At 45.0% G+C, this 18,012-nt stretch overlaps 1 protein-coding gene across 1 annotated transcript in view; it reads right to left on the bottom strand.

The window, feature by feature from the left end:
* The window catches only part of LOC126235085 (uncharacterized), a 1,179,108-nt gene that overhangs the window by 425,445 nt on the left and 735,651 nt on the right, over positions 1 to 18,012 (bottom strand). Inside the window, exons 7-8 of the mRNA XM_049943819.1 lie at positions 199 to 310; positions 42 to 146 (exon numbers count right to left, since the gene is read on the bottom strand). Coding sequence (XP_049799776.1) covers positions 42 to 146; positions 199 to 310 — 217 coding nt within the window. The remainder of the gene's footprint in view (positions 1 to 41; positions 147 to 198; positions 311 to 18,012) is intronic.

Genomic DNA, 18,012 nt, shown 5'->3' with positions numbered 1-18,012 from the left:
CGCCGCTGGTGGTCTGTGAGAGTAGAAGGAGCTTGACTCACCAGCTGCAACAGTGAGGCGGCCTTCGAAGGCGGAGGCGCGCCGGCGCAGCTCGCGGCGCGTCTGCAGCGCTGCTGGCGCCACTGTCCTGGCCGCTGGCGCGCTCTCTTTCGGCGCGGCTGGCGCCAGAGCGCTGGCCGCTGTCGCCGGCGCCGCCACGGTCGCCCCCGCTGCTGCTGCTGCTGCAGGCGGCACGGCAGCCGCCGCCGCCGCAGTGCCCTGGTCCGCGCTCGCGTCGTCCACGGCGGCGGTGGGGCATCAGCCGCCGCTCCTGCACACACCGACGCGCACACAGCCTCAAGCAACAGTTCTAAAATCTCATTTTATCCTCGCTGCATCATGTACAACTCCATAGCGGCTGTTAAATCAATGAATGTAAAGAGAAGCCTCAACCGGCCACAAATTCTTCAAAATTTTTATTTGAGTGCCATAATCAGTTTCGGGCGTTTGAATCTTCAGAATATTGCATTTGTTTAACACGGAGTCTGCATCATCACCAGCATGTCGTCTGCTCCTTTATTTCTAGTGGACGATGCTTTGCCCCATTTTTGACCTTATGCCTTTTTTGGGGAAGCTCGAGGTGTTCAAACGCAAACAGCTTACAGACATTACACAATCAAATGTAGCACACGCAAATTTCACAATGTTCTTCATGACAGTTGTAGATTCAGACATGTGTTTCACGCATGATGTTTTAATTTTATTTTTTCAATTATTATTTTTTTAACTCTAATCTGTCAATTGTTCTATGTTTTCTTTTTTCTTTTCCAGGACATAACTTTAACATCGTGACAGCAATGCAGAGTAATTACTGATTACAGATTGTCCGAAGATTTCATAAGGCTTAATACTACTCCTTAAAATACTGTATAAAATTCGTGTTTGACCGTCTGCCGCTTTTATTTTAAACCCAACTATCGACCGTATTCAGTCTTGAACCATATTCACCGATACTTAAATAATGTCACAAATATCAGTATACGACACAGGACTTTTAAAAGCAAACATGCTAATAACAAGTGCACACAGACCAGTATACTGATTTTCATGACATGCTGTACACAATATGTAAGTAATGACAAATGTAATGTTGTGGCTTAAACTGTTTTAACCCTTATCCTTGAATATGGTCCACTACTGAAACCAGTCAATATTTGGGTTTAAAATAAAAGCGGCAGATGGTAAAACTTGCATTTTATACGTTACTTGACGGCTGTTGTTAGTCACCTTCCAAAAATATTACTTAAAGTACGACTGTAATACCTTGTCATTCCAGAAATGAAAGTCTCTATTTTTTGCACTTTCACTTGATGCGAAATCTATGTGTAATATGATGGATATTCACGTGGCTGCTTAATTGTACTAGTGGCTCTGAAGATAGTCTGAAGTGATGTCCTCTATAGCTACATGCCCACTGTAAGGCTCTGAGCACTATGGGACTCAACTTCTGAGGTCATTAGTCCCCTAGAACTTAGAACTAGTTAAACCTAACTAACCTAAGGACATCACACACATCCATGCCCGAGGCAGGATTCGAACCTGCGACCGTAGCGGTCTCGCGGTTCCAGACTGCAGCGCCTAGAACCGCACGGCCACTTCGGCCGGCCCCACTGTAAGGGGACAAGTATTAATTTTGTCCTTGAAAGTTGTGATATTCACTAGCTCCTTTTGAAATGGACACAACATTGGTCAGACACTGATTTAATGCTGTTCAGTAGAATATTACTTAGTGGGACAGGGTAAACATCCTGGCCTCGCTTTGCAATATTCCCAAGGTACGAAGGTGGTGGTGCTTACGTGAATGATAGTCTGTATATACAAAATATGAATTTATTGCTAAAAGTGAGACATATCGCATGTGAACTGCGTAGTAAAAGCCTCTTTCAAATATACTTCGTTCACTACTTTAAGTGCTCAGAAACAATCTAAGTACTGCATTTCGTTCCAGCTCCATATTTCAAGTTCTATTGGAGGGAGGGTTGCAGTGGAGGGGAAGGGGCCACTCCTACCTGCCTGCCTTAACTGACCGCACCTGCTCGCTTGCAGCTCTGCACAGTATGCTTACTTACATGAACCATGCACTAAGTACAAGAAAGTAAATTACACTCCTGGAAATTGAAATAAGAACACCGTGAATTCATTGTCCCAGGAAGGGGAAACTTTATTGACACATTCCTGGGGTCAGATACATCACATGATCACACTGACAGAACCACAGGCACATAGACACAGGCAACAGAGCATGCACAATGTCGGCACTAGTACAGTGTATATCCACCTTTCGCAGCAATGCAGGCTGCTATTCTCCCATGGAGACGATCGTAGAGATGCTGGATGTAGTCCTGTGGAACGGCTTGCCATGCCATTTCCACCTGGCGCCTCAGTTGGACCAGCGTTCGTGCTGGACGTGCAGACCGCGTGAGACGACGCTTCATCCAGTCCCAAACATGCTCAATGGGGGACAGATCCGGAGATCTTGCTGGCCAGGGTAGTTGACTTACACCTTCTAGAGCACGTTGGGTGGCACGGGATACATGCGGACGTGCATTGTCCTGTTGGAACAGCAAGTTCCCTTGCCGGTCTAGGAATGGTAGAACGATGGGTTCGATGACGGTTTGGATGTACCGTGCACTATTCAGTGTCCCCTCGACGATCACCAGTGGTGTACGGCCAGTGTAGGAGATCGCTCCCCACACCATGATGCCGGGTGTTGGCCCTGTGTGCCTCGGTCGTATGCAGTCCTGATTGTGGCGCTCACCTGCACGGCGCCAAACACGCATACGACCATCATTGGCACCAAGGCAGAAGCGACTCTCATCGCTGAAGACGACACGTCTCCATTCGTCCCTCCATTCACGCCTGTCGCGACACCACTGGAGGCGGGCTGCACGATGTTGGGGCGTGAGCGGCAGACGGCCTAACGGTGTGAGGGACCGTAGCCGAGCTTCATGGAGACGGTTGCGAATGGTCCTCGCCGATACCCCAGGAGCAACAGTGTCCCTAATTTGCTGGGAAGTGGCGGTGCGGTCCCCTACGGCACTGCGTAGGATCCTACGGTCTTGGCGTGCATCCGTGCGTCGCTGCGGTCCGGTCCCAGGTCGACGGGCACGTGCACCTTCCGCCGACCACTGGCGACAACATCGATGTACTGTGGAGACCTCACGCCCCACGTGTTGAGCAATTCGGCGGTACGTCCACCCGGCCTCCCGCATGCCCACTATACGCCCTCGCTCAAAGTCCGTCAACTGCACATACGGTTCACGTCCACGCTGTCGCGGCATGTTACCAGTGTTAAAGACTGCGATGGAGCTCCGTATGCCACGGCAAACTGGCTGACACTGACGGCGGCGGTGCACAAATGCTGCGCAGCTAGCGCCATTCGACGGCCAACACCGCGGTTCCTGGTGTGTCCGCTGTGCCGTGCGTGTGATCATTGCTTGTACAGCCCTCTCGCAGTGTCCGGAGCAAGTATGGTGGGTCTGACACACCGGTGTCAATGTTGTTCTTTTTTCCATTTCCAGGAGTGTACGTTCATTAGGTTCTGGCAATGACTAGTATTGATAGTATCTCATTAGTCAGGGGGAAAATAGGAACACCAAAAAAATAATTAATGTAGAGTAATCAAATTTCGGCAATACGTTTGTCTAGGTCACATACTAAGTTATTAATATTGCAAGATCACAAGGTAATGTAAGCACGAGATAACATTGCAAATGTGAAATACTCGTACATTAATAACCGATGTAATCGCCAAGCATACGGACGTGCAGGCATTGTGCTGTGCAGGTGCCGGGGGTCAGGTTGTGGGATGGAGTTCCATGTCATTTGCACTTGCTCGGTCAATACAGGGGCGGTTAATACTGTTTGTGAATGACGCTGGAATTGTCGCCTGATGATTTCCCATATGTGCTCGGTTGGAGACAAAACTGCTGATTGAGCAGGCCGAGGCAATATGTCCAGACTCTGTACAGCGTGTTGGAAGACACTCCCTCAGATACTCTTCATGAACGGCAGCACAACAGGTCGAATCATCAGAATGACGTACAGTTATGCAGTCGGGGTGCGTGGGACAACCGTGAGAGTGGTCCTGCTCCCCAGGCCATAGCTCCAGGTGTAGACCCAGCGTGTCTAGCACGCAGGCAGGTTGGTTGCAGGCCCTCCTACTCAAAGCACGGCCATCAGTGGCACCGAGGCAGAACCAGCATCCATCAGAGAACACAACAGTCTTCCACCCTGCCTTCCAGGGAGTTGAGGCCAGTGGAACGCAGGGTACAGAGCGTCTGGCTCTGAGATGTCCCTGAAGTAACCAATATGTAACAGTTCGTTGTCACTGTGGTGCCAACTGCTGCTGAAATTCCTGCTGCAGATGCAGTGTGATGCGCCGTAGCCATACACCGAACACGATCGTCTTCCCTCTCTGTAGTGCCACGTGGCTGTCTGGAGCCCAGGTCTTCTTGCAACCGTACATTGTCGTGACAACAGCTGCCAGCAGTCATGTGCAGTGGCTACATTCCTGCCAAGTCTTTCTGCAGTATCGCAGAAGGAATATCCAGCTTCCCGTAGCCCTATTACACTATCTCGTTCAAACTCACTGAGGTGTTCTTAATTGCAACTTTGGCGGTTTAAAATATTCCTGACTAGCATCAACTCACCACGTCCAATCTAAAAGATAACTAATACTCACGACCATTATAGCGCCTGTTTAAAGCAAACATGATTTGTATTCTCATAGGAAGGAAGATTGGGTTTAACGTCCCGTCAACGTCAAGATATTTAGAGACGGAGCACAAGCTCGGATAGTGTCAAGGATGGGGAAAGAAGTCGGCCGCGCACTTCTAAAGGAAACATCCCGGCATTTGCCTGGAGCGATTTAGGGAAATAACGGAAAACCTAAAGGTGAATGGCCTGGTACAGGTTTGAACCGTCGTCCTCCCAAATACGAGTACAGTGTGCTAACCACTGCGCCAGCTCGATCAGTGCATCCTCATGGTGGCGCTCCTAGCGCCATTTTTATGCGACTGGCGCGTAATTGGAACGCACTTCATGTTTCAGATGTAGAAACACGTCTACCAACTTTTGTTCATGTCGCACAACTCCTTGGTGCTGTGATGCTTTTTCATCAGTGTGAACACTGTATGTCATGTAAGGTAACGCTATTTCGTATATATATATATGTATGTATGTGTGTGTGTGTGTGTGTGTGTGTGTGTGTGTGTGTGTGTGTGTGTGTGTGTGTGTGTGTGCTGCTGATAAACAAGAAACGAGAAGAGAAAGAATCAGTATCGATCACTGCAGTGAACGGCGAAATGTCTGTTGTACATACGCCCGACAGTAGGAGCAAATCTTTTCGTACAACATCCCCTTATCCTCCTTTCATACAACGCACGTTCAAGGCAGCTACGTACAAGATCGTAGATAGTCTTCAGAGTGTGAAAACTAAAAGCTGAGGTGGTTCTGTGCATTCACGAGGCTCTAGACGGTGAAACATTTATTGGTGCAACGAACTGTGACTGTATGATTAGCACGGAATGAGCGAGGAATGCCGAGCTGTCTAGAGGCTGCACGCAGCAGGCGCCTCGTGGACGGCCTCCGCAATCTCTGGATAGCGTTGCTGTCTCGTAACGTGGGGTAAAAGACGATAACTGCATATTTGTAAACCATGATCGCAAATAAGAAACAAATAGATATAATATCAGGATATGATCAGTACGAATTTAATGAGTGCTCCTTCAAATATGACACGCACTTACGGTCTAGTAGGCAATAGCAATCTTCATCGAAAAATAAAAGTAAAAACTCTGCACTTGAGCAGAAACAAGTTTACCATAATGCTGCCTGTTTCTCTTGGTGTGATAATTCATAATGCAGCCTCTATTTCATTGTATAAAAAGAGCATAAATTCATTGTGTACTACGTGACTTTAGCAATGGCTGGTGAAATGTTTTCATCATGGTACATAGGTTTGCTACTAGGAGCGATAACTGGGTAAATAAAGTGCGAAGTGATTACTCAGCACCTATTAACAAAGCATTACAAAATTCTGAGAAACAAAATTAAGTGATGATATCTTACAAGAAGTTAACTTAATTCAGCAGTTGATTCTAAATACTAAGATTAGCTGTCCTCACTCCTTGGACATGAACACTGCTACTCAGCTTACAGGTAGCCAGATACATGTGGTCCTTGCTGATGAGTCACTATGTTATACACAATGGAGTCTCTGCTCAACTCGAAAATGGTTGCTTTGGAATCTGTCCCAATGCCTACCATGCTCTCAGGAATTTAACACACACATTATATTAACAAGTTACTCCCAGTTCGGAGGTAATGCTGGAGAACAAGTTTAAGATTTCCTACCCTCACTGTGTACCCTCAGCTAACACAAATTTATTACAATTCAAATAATCATGGTGAACAGGCTAATGAAATGAAATATTGCCCTTTTGAGACTTTATTTATACAAAACCAACACATATATTCGCAGAATTAGTATCAGATCAAATTACAAAAACACAAACACGAAACTTAGTGGCAGATGACGTCGATGGCTGGCAAAGTTATTAAATGGAAGGGGGTGGGGCAAGCTTACCTCAAGGTAAAGCAACAACACTTCCTGAGTGTGTGTGAGGTACTGACAAAGATTGTGAACAGCCAGATGAACGTCAATACGACATAGTCTGATTGAAATACAGGGCTGCAGGACAGATGAACTCGCTGCTGTGAAGTCTACGTATTCAGTCAAAGATTGCTAATACGTCCAGGCTGCCGATATGCTCACCAAAGAAGTGTCCCAACGGGTGATGTGGAGATTGGTTGTGGGTGCACAACTGAAAAGGCCGCTTCCGGCGTACCCTCGTGCCGAGATGTGCAGAGAATCATGGCTGGATAGCTGAAAAAGCCAAAACTGTCCTCTGTGGCGGTTCTCCACCAATTTGCTGAGCGTACAACTTTCCTCGGCCGAACTGCCCAGACCGTCCGCTACGGTGGACATCCACCGAATACCTCGAAAATTTCTCCTCTCTCGACACCAAATCCTCGTGGAGTTGCCTAGCTGCCCGCGCAAATTGCGCCAATGACATAATACCGCACCAGAACTCCCTCCTAGGCCGCCAAGATCTATGCTCTCCCCCCCCCCCCCTCCCCTCCCCCGGCTAGACTTGGTGCCAGAGGAACGTGTGTGCATTCCATGCCTACGGCGGACAATGGTCTCCTCTCTCCGACCCACACCAAACCATAAATCTCTGTCGGTCGCACACCCGAGGTGGACAATACACCTCAGGAATGCAGGGGCTGGCCATTGTCTTGCTGAAGATTTGGCCGCCCTCGTGAGCCAACTTTATGGCGAGATGTCACTGTCTGTGCTCATAAGCAAAATGATTAAGTTTTTGTAGAAGCCTGTATGCTTTCCTGGGAAAGCCTATGGCTGTTTCTTTCATTTCTACCGCCTGGCTACGCCTCCCTTGCCTTCCTCACCGATATGGGAAAAAAATATAGCGGCAAACAAACTCTGTCATTCCCTGACATACCTATAATTACTCGACCTGACGGCTTGCTGCATAGCTGAGATTGGGTCAGTGCCTTTGCAGGGACACGTAATTAACAGGGGGTGAAAGGTGGCGTGCCCAAAGGGTCACCACATTTCAAAACTTACAACACTCTCCTTAAAATAGGTAACATGAGCGACATTACATAAACTTTCAAACCTAGAGACATTCAAAATTAAGATTCACTCAATTAACAACAATAAAAGTTTTGCTTAAAATTAATGTTTAAAATAACTGATTTTAAGAGGCTCATTAACAATTCCTGCCGCCCTCTGTAATCCAAAATTTTAAGTAAGTAGCACAGAATTAGCCAGAGTTGGTTCTTGCCCAGTATACAACACGAGCAATGTACTATTCACTCACAACACCCGTGGTGACAAACCGTTTCATCGTAGAGCTGACTCTAGTGCAACACTAGTTGCGTCCATAGTAACCGAAGCCGGCATAGAGTGGCACTGCCTGAGAGTTCCATTCAAAGTCCCTTGGCACAAAAAACAACAAGTCTGGCAACAAACCCTGGACCAGCATGACAGATCTAAGATTCCCTAGCCGAGAGAAAGAGGACATGCCGGAAATATTGTCCATAATTAAGAAGTCGTGTCTGGAGAACCGTCAGAACATACCACCAGAATTCCGCTAAGTGGTTCAGTGAAGTGAAGCTGTTCCCAATATTTTATTCCCAACCCGCATATACTCAATAGTGCGCCAAGCTCGAGAAACTAGATTTCAAATATCCACAACGCCGTGCACTATGCCAAATTCCAGGGTAGCCGAAAACGAATGGCGCTCTGCAGATACCGACGCATTCATTAACGCCCATGTGGTACAGCTGCACACTGGCCACTAGCAGCAGTCTGAAAACTACTCCGCCAGACAACCTTCCCGCTGTGGGATTTACACCAGACTCCTTCCTCCTCGGCTTCAGCGGACAGGGGACGCTGCTCTTCGGAGCTAAGGACCGAAAAAGGCTCACGGCAGTGAAACTATGTCGTGCAGCGGCACAGCTGATTGGTTAAAAAGGTGCGACAAAATTGTTGTTTCGCAATTAGCTTTCTGTTTCTGAACGGCCCTCGTTGTTGAACCGTACTGTTATTGAAAAACTCCATTACTGAAAATTTTGTTAAAGTTCAAAGTTGTTGTCAGGTATCCAAAAAACATTAAGAACTTCGTCTGTTCATGTATGTAAGAACCGACACAAGAGGAATGCACAAGAATGTTTTTCTGACATTGAGACTGGTGGTGGCAGACGTGTTTCCTACATCTGTGTGTAGAGGAGACCGTAGCAGGTTGACCCACTGTTCTTTATCGTTTTTCTCCAGCTAGTATATCAAATGTTTCCATTGATCGTTTTATGTGGAAACATTTGTAAACTGTTTCAGCACTTTCACATATAAGTAATTGCGGTTTCTAATTGTTGGTATATTAAAGAAAAATCTTTCGAACCGTCATACCACCTGGGCCAGCCAAGCCCACACACGGGGCAAGTTGGCCCAACTGGGGTGCAAGTGGGCCCATACGGTTTTATTATTTAATTTAGTTGCGACATACGTCATTTAACTGAAAATTTATCGACTTTAATACTCACAGTCTATTTTAATACAAAAAAAATTAGAGTCATAAATTGTGTTATTGTTGTTATTAATAGTTTCACAGGAAAATATGTCCAAAATTTTCATCAGTTTTTGTCTGAATGCTCGATAAGAGCTTCATAATTCAAAAGATAATAATTAAAAAGGTCCTTTCACGTCACTGTTAACTCATTACAGATAGGCCCAAAGCTTAGAAATTGCGCATTTCATCCATTCATCACCTGGATTTCTGTGAGAAATTGGTTTAAGATACCTAAGAAACAGGGCGTCCGCATCTCCTTTATCTCGAGAAACCATTTTAGGAACGCCTATTTTCTTCCTGCGCTTTATTCGAGGCGTTTTATTATGTGATTTATCTTGATCACGGCCACTTGTATTAGAAACAACGTTATTACACAGAATATCCCTAATTCTGCTTAAAGTGTTCTGTCTGTGGAAGCTTGTTCGTGTATTTCAGATGAGTGTCTGTTTGTTTAGCTGAAGTTCTTTCTCATTTGTTTTCTGTATTTTTATTGGTTACGATTTCTCAAATTACCTGACTTTTTCAGCTGTTGGCAAGCACGGTTTGTCGGGTGATGTAAATTCTAATTTAACAGGCGTTGTTGTTGACAGCGTAGGCCTACCGTTATATTCTTCGGCAGTTTAAGGGTCAGATCCAGCAATTAAGCCACAACCAACAGCATTAAGATCAGGTGTATCCATTACGTTTAAAGGCAGGAAGTTACTCTCTGTGAGAAGTCCCTGTTCACGAGGGAGATACCTGTCACTTTGAATCCAGCCAATATTTTTCCGCGAGTAATTGTGTTTGATACTGTAATGCAGGGAGTTAGTAGATGTCATTGCTGTTTTGTTTGTGGACACCCAAGCGTCGCACGCTGAATTTAAAAACTTCTGAGAAGGACCGTAAACACTTCTATCTAAAGACTATAGTTTGGGGCTACAGTCATCTGGAAAAGACAGAAAAGTACCACCATTTCCCTTTAAAAATTCTGAGACTTTTTCGAGTAAATCAGAACTATACTTGTCAATTAGTACCAAGCAAGATTAGCCTTTGGAACATCGATCACATGATATAAAATGCTGCATGTACCTCAGGAAGCTAATTTCTGTCATCCACTCTCAGAGATTAACACTACCTTTGCTTCCAACAAACCCGTTTCTCACAAAATGGGGCTTCAAGTTAACCCTGATGGATATGAAAAGGGGAAGCATGCTGCTCCCAATTGCACTAACAGTTAAAGCTATAGTGATAAACGATCCTCTTTCAACAGTTGCTACTCGTCCTATTTAACATAATCTCCTTCAAGCAATTATTCAACGAAACCAATGAACTGTAGTGATACCAGTTTCATCTACATTCCAGATGTGACCAAGGGTAAGTTTTTTATCTTGTCGAAATTGTTCAGGTTATCGGAAAACAAGGCTGTGTTGATCTCGTTGAAACTAGTAATCATGCCAAGCTAGCTGTCTGAGGACTTCGAATGGAGATCCCACTATTCCAATGCTAAGGGGTACTTTACGTCGGCAGGCAGCTGCGTACGTGTAGGCAAACCGCCTAACTTCTTTTGCTAAATGGCCAAAGTATATGTCACTGGCTTTAGTAAGATACACTTTCAGAAAGTTTTCCTCCACTGGATATGATCTACACTATGACTACATTGGACCTACTAAAGTTAGCAAGAGTACTTACTTACATAAAGCGCAGCGGGGCAGGTTGGTCATGTGGGGTAATGCGCCCGTATTTAAATCGGCCGTTGTGCCCCATCGGTAGATTGGACTTATTTTAGTTTGTTTCCGAAAACGTTTGAAATATTTATCGTCGTATACAGTGTTAAAATAATTCTTAATCTACAGACTTCAATTTGTTTAGTAAGAGTGTCATCTTGTAGTTCTCAACAGAATATCTTGAGCAGGCGAAATTTGGTTTCACTAACAAGAAGACATAAAATGCATTCCTTTTCTTACTCGACATTTTAACTACACTGATGTGTTTGTGGAAATACGATGTTGTTTTTGTCACCAACCTCCTTGGTCGGTGGCATATTGTAATGGCAGTTCAACAAAATATTACCAAATTTTCGTTATGCCCCTATGGCCAATGTGCTCCTGTCTCCTCTATTCCAAAGAAAAGACAATGCAGTGGCACAAGTGAAACTGAGTGATAGCAGAAAATGCACAAGAAATGAAAATATTTCATCTGTGTTAAGCCTCAAACATGTATTTCTAATGAAGACGTAATATAAAAAACCTAACATATAATTTCAATCATAAAACACATCACCCATCCCTAAATTATAGTTTTTTTAGTACTACTTGTTTCAGAGGCTGTGTATCATCATCAGGTGGCAGTTCAGGTATTTGTTTAGGAACATTGCTCCAGGGAAACAATTTATGTTGACACACCTGCAGTCCTATTCATTTCCGTTGTGTACTCTCCTCAAGAGTACTGCACTTCAGATTAAGGCATTCAGTGATCTCCAGCAATATAAACATCTGCATGAATGTATAAACACCTGAGGATCGGTAAAAGCATGAAATCAGTCATGTGACGAATAAATAATCTTTTATTGTGACTGGTAGCAGAAATTTTTCTATGCCCTGTAATGTGTATTACATTATTTGAATTTCTAGTTTTATTATAAAACCAAATCTAGGTTTAGTTGAACCATTTACAAAAATTATGTATGCTACTTTATATGCAACAAGGAGGTATATCTCTTCTATTCGTAAAGCAGAGTGTATGTGTGTATGTCCAGGATCTCCCCCAAACCACTGGATCGATTTCAGCAAAATCTGGCACAGAAACAGAAGCCTCGCGAGTATCCAAACTGCAGTATTTTAACCTCCTAACTCCAACAGGAGCGGAGGTACAGGCTAAAACGTCTTTTTTCCAGCCCTTGGCTTACAGGCTATCCTGTACGACAGGTGTGTTATTTGAGTACAGTATTAGGCTGCCAAATCTTTTCTGGGCCCCAGCATCTAGGCTGCCTTGCGTGACATGCACGTTGCATTGGAGTAGTATCAGCCTGCCTTATCGACCTGTTTTGCGTGACTCCTACATCAGGGGTTAATAAAAGATTTTCAGGCCACTGATGTGTATTCTACCCTGCATGACAGGCATGTTATGGAAGTAGTATCGGCCTGCCTTATTGAATTGTCTTGCAGGGATTACACAAGCCGATGAGCAGAACTGGGGACAAATTAAGATGGAGAGAGAAGGGGATGGCCAGAGTGAATGGGTGGAGGAAGTGGGTGGAGAGAGCAGACAATGGGGAGGTGCATGAGGCAGGAGGAAGGTGTCGTGGGTCAGTAGGGGCTTGGAAAAGGAAGAGGGGGGAGGCAGAGCTGGAAAGAGAGATGGGAAGGGGGGGTATGGTCAGAGAGAGGGGTTAGATATATATTGTCAGGGAGTAGGTGTGGAGGAAATGTATAAACAGAGGGGAAGGAGGAGATGAAGAGACAGAGAGTGGGGAGAAGGAGATAGACAGAGATAGGAGGATGAGGTCGACAGACAGAGGGAGGAAGTGGTGGTGGATGCAGAGAGGGGGAGGAGGAGGACATGTGTTCAATATATGTGTCGAATGTATACACGGGGGCATCTGTAGGGAAAAGCCTAGTAGTAAACAAAATTACGTAGGATCAGCTGCTAACGACATGGTTCAAGGGGAAGAGTCATGTTATCTAAAGTTCCTTATCTCTTTACTATATTCATTGTAAACTTTTCATTCACAGTTACACAGTTACAGCTGCTTTCCGTGTACTTCTAATGTCTCCAGCATATTTAACTTCACGCATTTTGTTTGCGAATGCAAAATGGTTAGTGCTTTATTGTTTGTTACTTCGTATACTGTTGCCTGCAACTGGATTTCAACAGCTGAGTTAATGGCGATATTTAGTTGAAGAGATGCCATACGTTAACAAAATCTAATATCAAAAGCTCTCCCTGTCTATTCAACACAGGTGTTACCACAACTCCATCGTCTGTTTTACATACCAGTTCTCTTAATTTGGTGTTGTTTATTTACTGCATATGGTGGTGTTATTAATAACTTATTTTTAGCTGAGAAGGTGATGTTAATCCATTGCTTCTCCAGGTTTCTTGCTATTTGGCATGAAATGAGACAAATAGTATAGGGTGCTGTCTTGTTTACTAATTTGTTCTTGATTAGCTAAAAAGTTACACGTATAAATAATTTCAAATACTTTCCAAACAGGGGCAGCACCAAAACCCATGTTATGGAAAGCTAAACTCTTGCAGAATTGTAGCAATAACAGCTCATTACTGAATCTGCAGGTGCGCTACGCTGGCCCGACCTTACAAACATTAGACTAGTAGCAGGTTTTACGAGGAGAATAAACGCAGCTACGTGTAGTGCTCTGCGTCCGCAGGCCGCGCCGGGGCGGGCGCAAACACCGCGCCCGTAATGAGCTGAGAGCCGCGCCGCCCGCAGTGGCGCAGCGCGTTTGCTCAGGGCCCATTAACTGCCGGCCACGCCACGTGTGCGCTACAGCACCCCCTCACAGAATGTCAATCCTAAGAGCCCGGGTTTGATTCAGAGATTTTATCCGCTCAGGGACTGGGTGTTGTGTTGTCCTAATCATCAGCATTTCATCCCCATCGACGCGCAGGTCGCCGAAGTGGCGTCAAATCGAAAGACTTGTATCCAGCGAACAGTCTACCCGACGGGAGGCCCTAGTCACACGACATTTTATTTAACTCCTCTTAGATCTCAAAGGACCGTGCGAACTTCCCCTAACCGACCGGATTCATATTGACAGCGTGTGTAGGGCTCGACCAGAACTCAATATATGTAAACAGAAGGCGCAACTCTCAACCGTTCTGGAGGAACTCGGGTTTGAAAATTATAGGTGCGCTTCTATTCCTTGTAGAGAGGCTATTCTTCAAGGAATCCACAGCCGAACGAATTTATAAACCCGGAGGACACATATTCTTCCGCCGCCAAATAACATGCCCTTACATGGGTGAAGAGGCGGGCAGTCAGTTACCTTTTCCATGAGGGAGCAAAATCACGCCTCCCCATGCAGCGCTCGAACACACGGCACGTTACCGACTTCTACTTGTCATCTATTTTCGAGGGGGTCTCTGCTACACTCGAAGCCGGCCGGTGTGGCCGAGCGGTTCTACGCGCTTCGGTCTGGAACCGCGCGACGGCTACGGTCGCAGGTTCGAATCCTGCCTCGCGCATGGATGTGTGTGGTGTCCTTAGGTTAGTTAGGTTTAAGTTGTTCTAAGTTCTACGGGACTGATAACCTCAGATGTTAAGTCCCGTAGTGCTCCAGAGCCAATTCGTAACGCATGGAACACTGCAGGAATCAAGATGAACTGATCATAGAAATATGGAAGTCAGTAATTATTGCGATATACAGCACATGTAACGAATGCCGAATTTTTGCATTTGCATGCTTTTTCCAGTATATCTGTATCAAAACAAACTTGGTTTATGTTCATAAACAGTTATCTGTCGTTAAACATTTTCGCAGCCTACCACGCATATCCAAGCGTATCACCGGATATCGATGTGGACAGCTCACAAAAAAGCAGTCCCTGCAGCGAGATTCAACCCCGAGACCTCTCCCTTATAAACCGAAGGCTTACCTGCTCGGCTGCCGATTCCTTGGAGATGAGCCACCATACGAAACATTTATGGACGCCTGCAATTTTCAAATTCGATTTTATCGCAAACTGCTGAGAGTTGCGTACTCCTTTCTAGATATACACAAGACCCAGTCGTGACCTACACACCCTGTCAATATCAATCAAATCGGTGAGGAGAAGATCGTGCACTCCGCTTGTTAGTCCTAACCCAAGGCGATCGATGTCGTAGAGAAAAGTAAAGTAACGCGCGTAAAGCGACAACGAGCTTTCTAATTTCAAATGTCAATTAAAACTATTCTTAGAAGAACGGAAATATTGGCTGAACCAGCTTTGGGGATTATCTGTTTCGGCTCCGGAAAGATGTAGGCATGCACGAGACGGTACTGTCAGTGCAGTTATCATACATGACAGATTGAAGAAAAGACGAGAGAGATAAGAGGAAATTTTTCATAATGTTGAATGCAACACACTCCTTGTAATTTTACAGGGATGCAATGCGGAGTGCGAAAGGTTACCTACAATTTGTGTAGATAGTAGACAGCAGTTATAAGAAACGTAAGATACGAAAGGAAGGTAATAGTTCAGAAGGGAGGGATATAGTGTTGTAGCCTCTTTGCATTTTTATTCCATCGCTACATTGAGAAAGTAGTAAAAGAGACCGAAGAGCAATTTGGGAAGCGTGTTAGAGTTCAGGGAGAAGGAATAACAGCTTTGAGGTTTGCCTATGACATTGTAATTCTGTCACAGCCGCAAATCACTTGGAAGAGCAGTTAAACGGAATGGATAGAACAGATCACATGATGAGTGAGACAGCCGCAGCTGTAGAAGTCGATTTGAATGACAAACGGCCGCAACTACTGCCTTGAGAAGATTTATTGAGCTACTACTGGTTCACAACTAGTTGTGTGTAAAGTCACATCGTTTAGACTCACGAGATTAGTTGTGAACCAATAGGAGCTCGATAAATCTTCTCACGGCAGATGTTGCTGTCACTTATCATTCAAATAGGACGACAGTGTCTTTAAACGTGGTAATAATATTGTCACGGCTGTTAGACAACAGGGCGGTGGCTCGAGTCATACCTTCGGCTATCGTTTTCTTGAGCCTGCAGCGTGCGGAGTCAAGCAAATTGCCGAGCTTCCTCAGCTCTGGTTAAAAAATGGCCGATGTAGTCGTCGTCCACGTCATCAGGATGTAACACAAACACAATGTCCATCGTCGTAGTCGCCTCACGCCCATGCACAAGGAAAAATCGCGTAAATCCTGTGGTGTCTTGTTTGTCGGTGCTGTAGGTAAACGTCACGAAAGGTAGCATCTCATCCCAGTTGCTCTCCTCAACATTGACGAACACTGATAGCATGTCTTATTAAGGCGTTCAGTAAGCTCGTTAGCTTGCGGATGGTAGGCAGTCGTGTGATGAGTAATGTTGCATCGACGGTTTATCTCTGTCACAAGATTCGATTGAAAACCTTTCCCTCGATCCATAATTAACGACCTTGGGGCACCGTGTCTTAAGACAATGTCTTCTATGATGAATTTGGCTACCTCGAATGCTTAGGCTGTTTCCATTACTATTGTAATGGCGTAGCATATGTTAGAAATCGTCCAAGGAGGTCAATCCCAACACACTGGAAAGGTGTTTCAGCGGGTGGAATTGGTATGAGTCGGCCAGGTGGTTTCTGAGGAACTGCCTTTCTCCTCTGTACTCTCGACAGTGCGACACATAGTGACGGACACTCCTAAATAAACCTGGCCAGAAAAATCTCTTGCGGATCCTATCGCACGTCTTAATAAATCCTAAATGTCCGGCCTCAGGTGTGTCACGGAATTTCTGTAGAACATCTAAGCGCACTTGTTTACTAACCACTGGTAGCCAACTCTTTCCAAACGGATCAAAGTTTTACTTGCAAATTTATCCATTAACTACCTTAAATTGTCCTTACACATCCTCTGACTGATTTAAGACAAGCATAATTTGAGATATCTTGGCGTCCTCCTCCTGCTCAGCAGAGAGGTCCTGGAGTGCAGCGAGACAGTCACTATCTTCATCAAAGTCTTGATGGTCTTGCACGGGGTTTCTTGAGAGACAGTCGGCATCTTGGTGTTTACTTCCACTTTTTCTTCCACACTGTGGTAATGTCATACTCTTGAAGACGTAGTGCCCACCTGGCGAGTCGTCCTGTTGGATCCTTAAGACCTGTCAACCAACAAAGCGAATGATGGTCTGTAACAGCTGTGAATGGCCTTCCACAGCTAGGAATTCTCTTTCTGTAGTTGAGTACTTTCTCTCGGCTGTAAGTGTCTTAGGAGCGTAGGTTATAACCTTCTCTTTCCATCTGAAATTTGCACCAGAACAGCACCAATCCCATACCCACTGGCATCTGTGTGTAGTCAGGGGCAGTCATCAGAGCTTTTCGCAGCACATCGAAAGAATCTTGTTGAGCACCACCCCAGATAAATTTATCATCGGCTTTTAACAACACTTGTAGAGGCATTGCTTTGATACAAAAGTCTTTGATAAAACGACGGTAATAAGAACATAATCAGAGGAAGCTTCTCACATCTCTAATACTTATAGGAATAGGATATTCCGTTATAGATATCACCTTTTCTGGGTCTGACCGCACACCTTCGTTTGAAACAAGGTGTCCAAGTATTTTGATTTCTATTGCTCCAAAGAGACACTTTCTCGGATTAAGTTTCAGTCCACCTTGTTGGACACTCTTAACAACGGCCCTCAGTCTTTTTGTGTGTTCATCACATGTGTCTGAGAACACTTTAATGTCATCTAAATAACAAAGACACATCGTCCACTTCAGGTGACTTAGAAGATTATCCATCATCCATTCAAAAGTTTCTGGTGCGTTACACAAACCAAACGGCATTACTCTAAACTCATACAGGCCATCAGGGGGTGATAAATGCAGTTTTCTCACCATCAGCCTCATCTACTTTGATTTGCCAGTATCCCGAGTACATGTCCATGTTTGAGAAAAACTTAGCCCCCTTCAGACAATCTAGTGTATCGTCAATTCGTGGAAGAGGGTAAACGTCCTTTTTAGTTATCTTGTTAAGCTTCCTGTAATCAACACAAAAGCGCCAACTGCCAACCTTCTCCCTGACGATGACCGCTGGTGACGAACATGGGCTCTGCGAAGGCTGAACAATGTCGTTCTTCATCATTTTCTCTACCTCGTCGCGAGTTATTCGACGTTCCGTTGCT

Source organism: Schistocerca nitens, chromosome 2, assembly GCF_023898315.1.
Source record: "Schistocerca nitens isolate TAMUIC-IGC-003100 chromosome 2, iqSchNite1.1, whole genome shotgun sequence".
NCBI classification, from domain to species: domain Eukaryota; kingdom Metazoa; phylum Arthropoda; class Insecta; order Orthoptera; family Acrididae; genus Schistocerca; species Schistocerca nitens.
The sequence above is the reverse complement of the archived record's forward strand: the minus strand, read 5'-3'. Positions and strand labels throughout refer to the sequence as shown.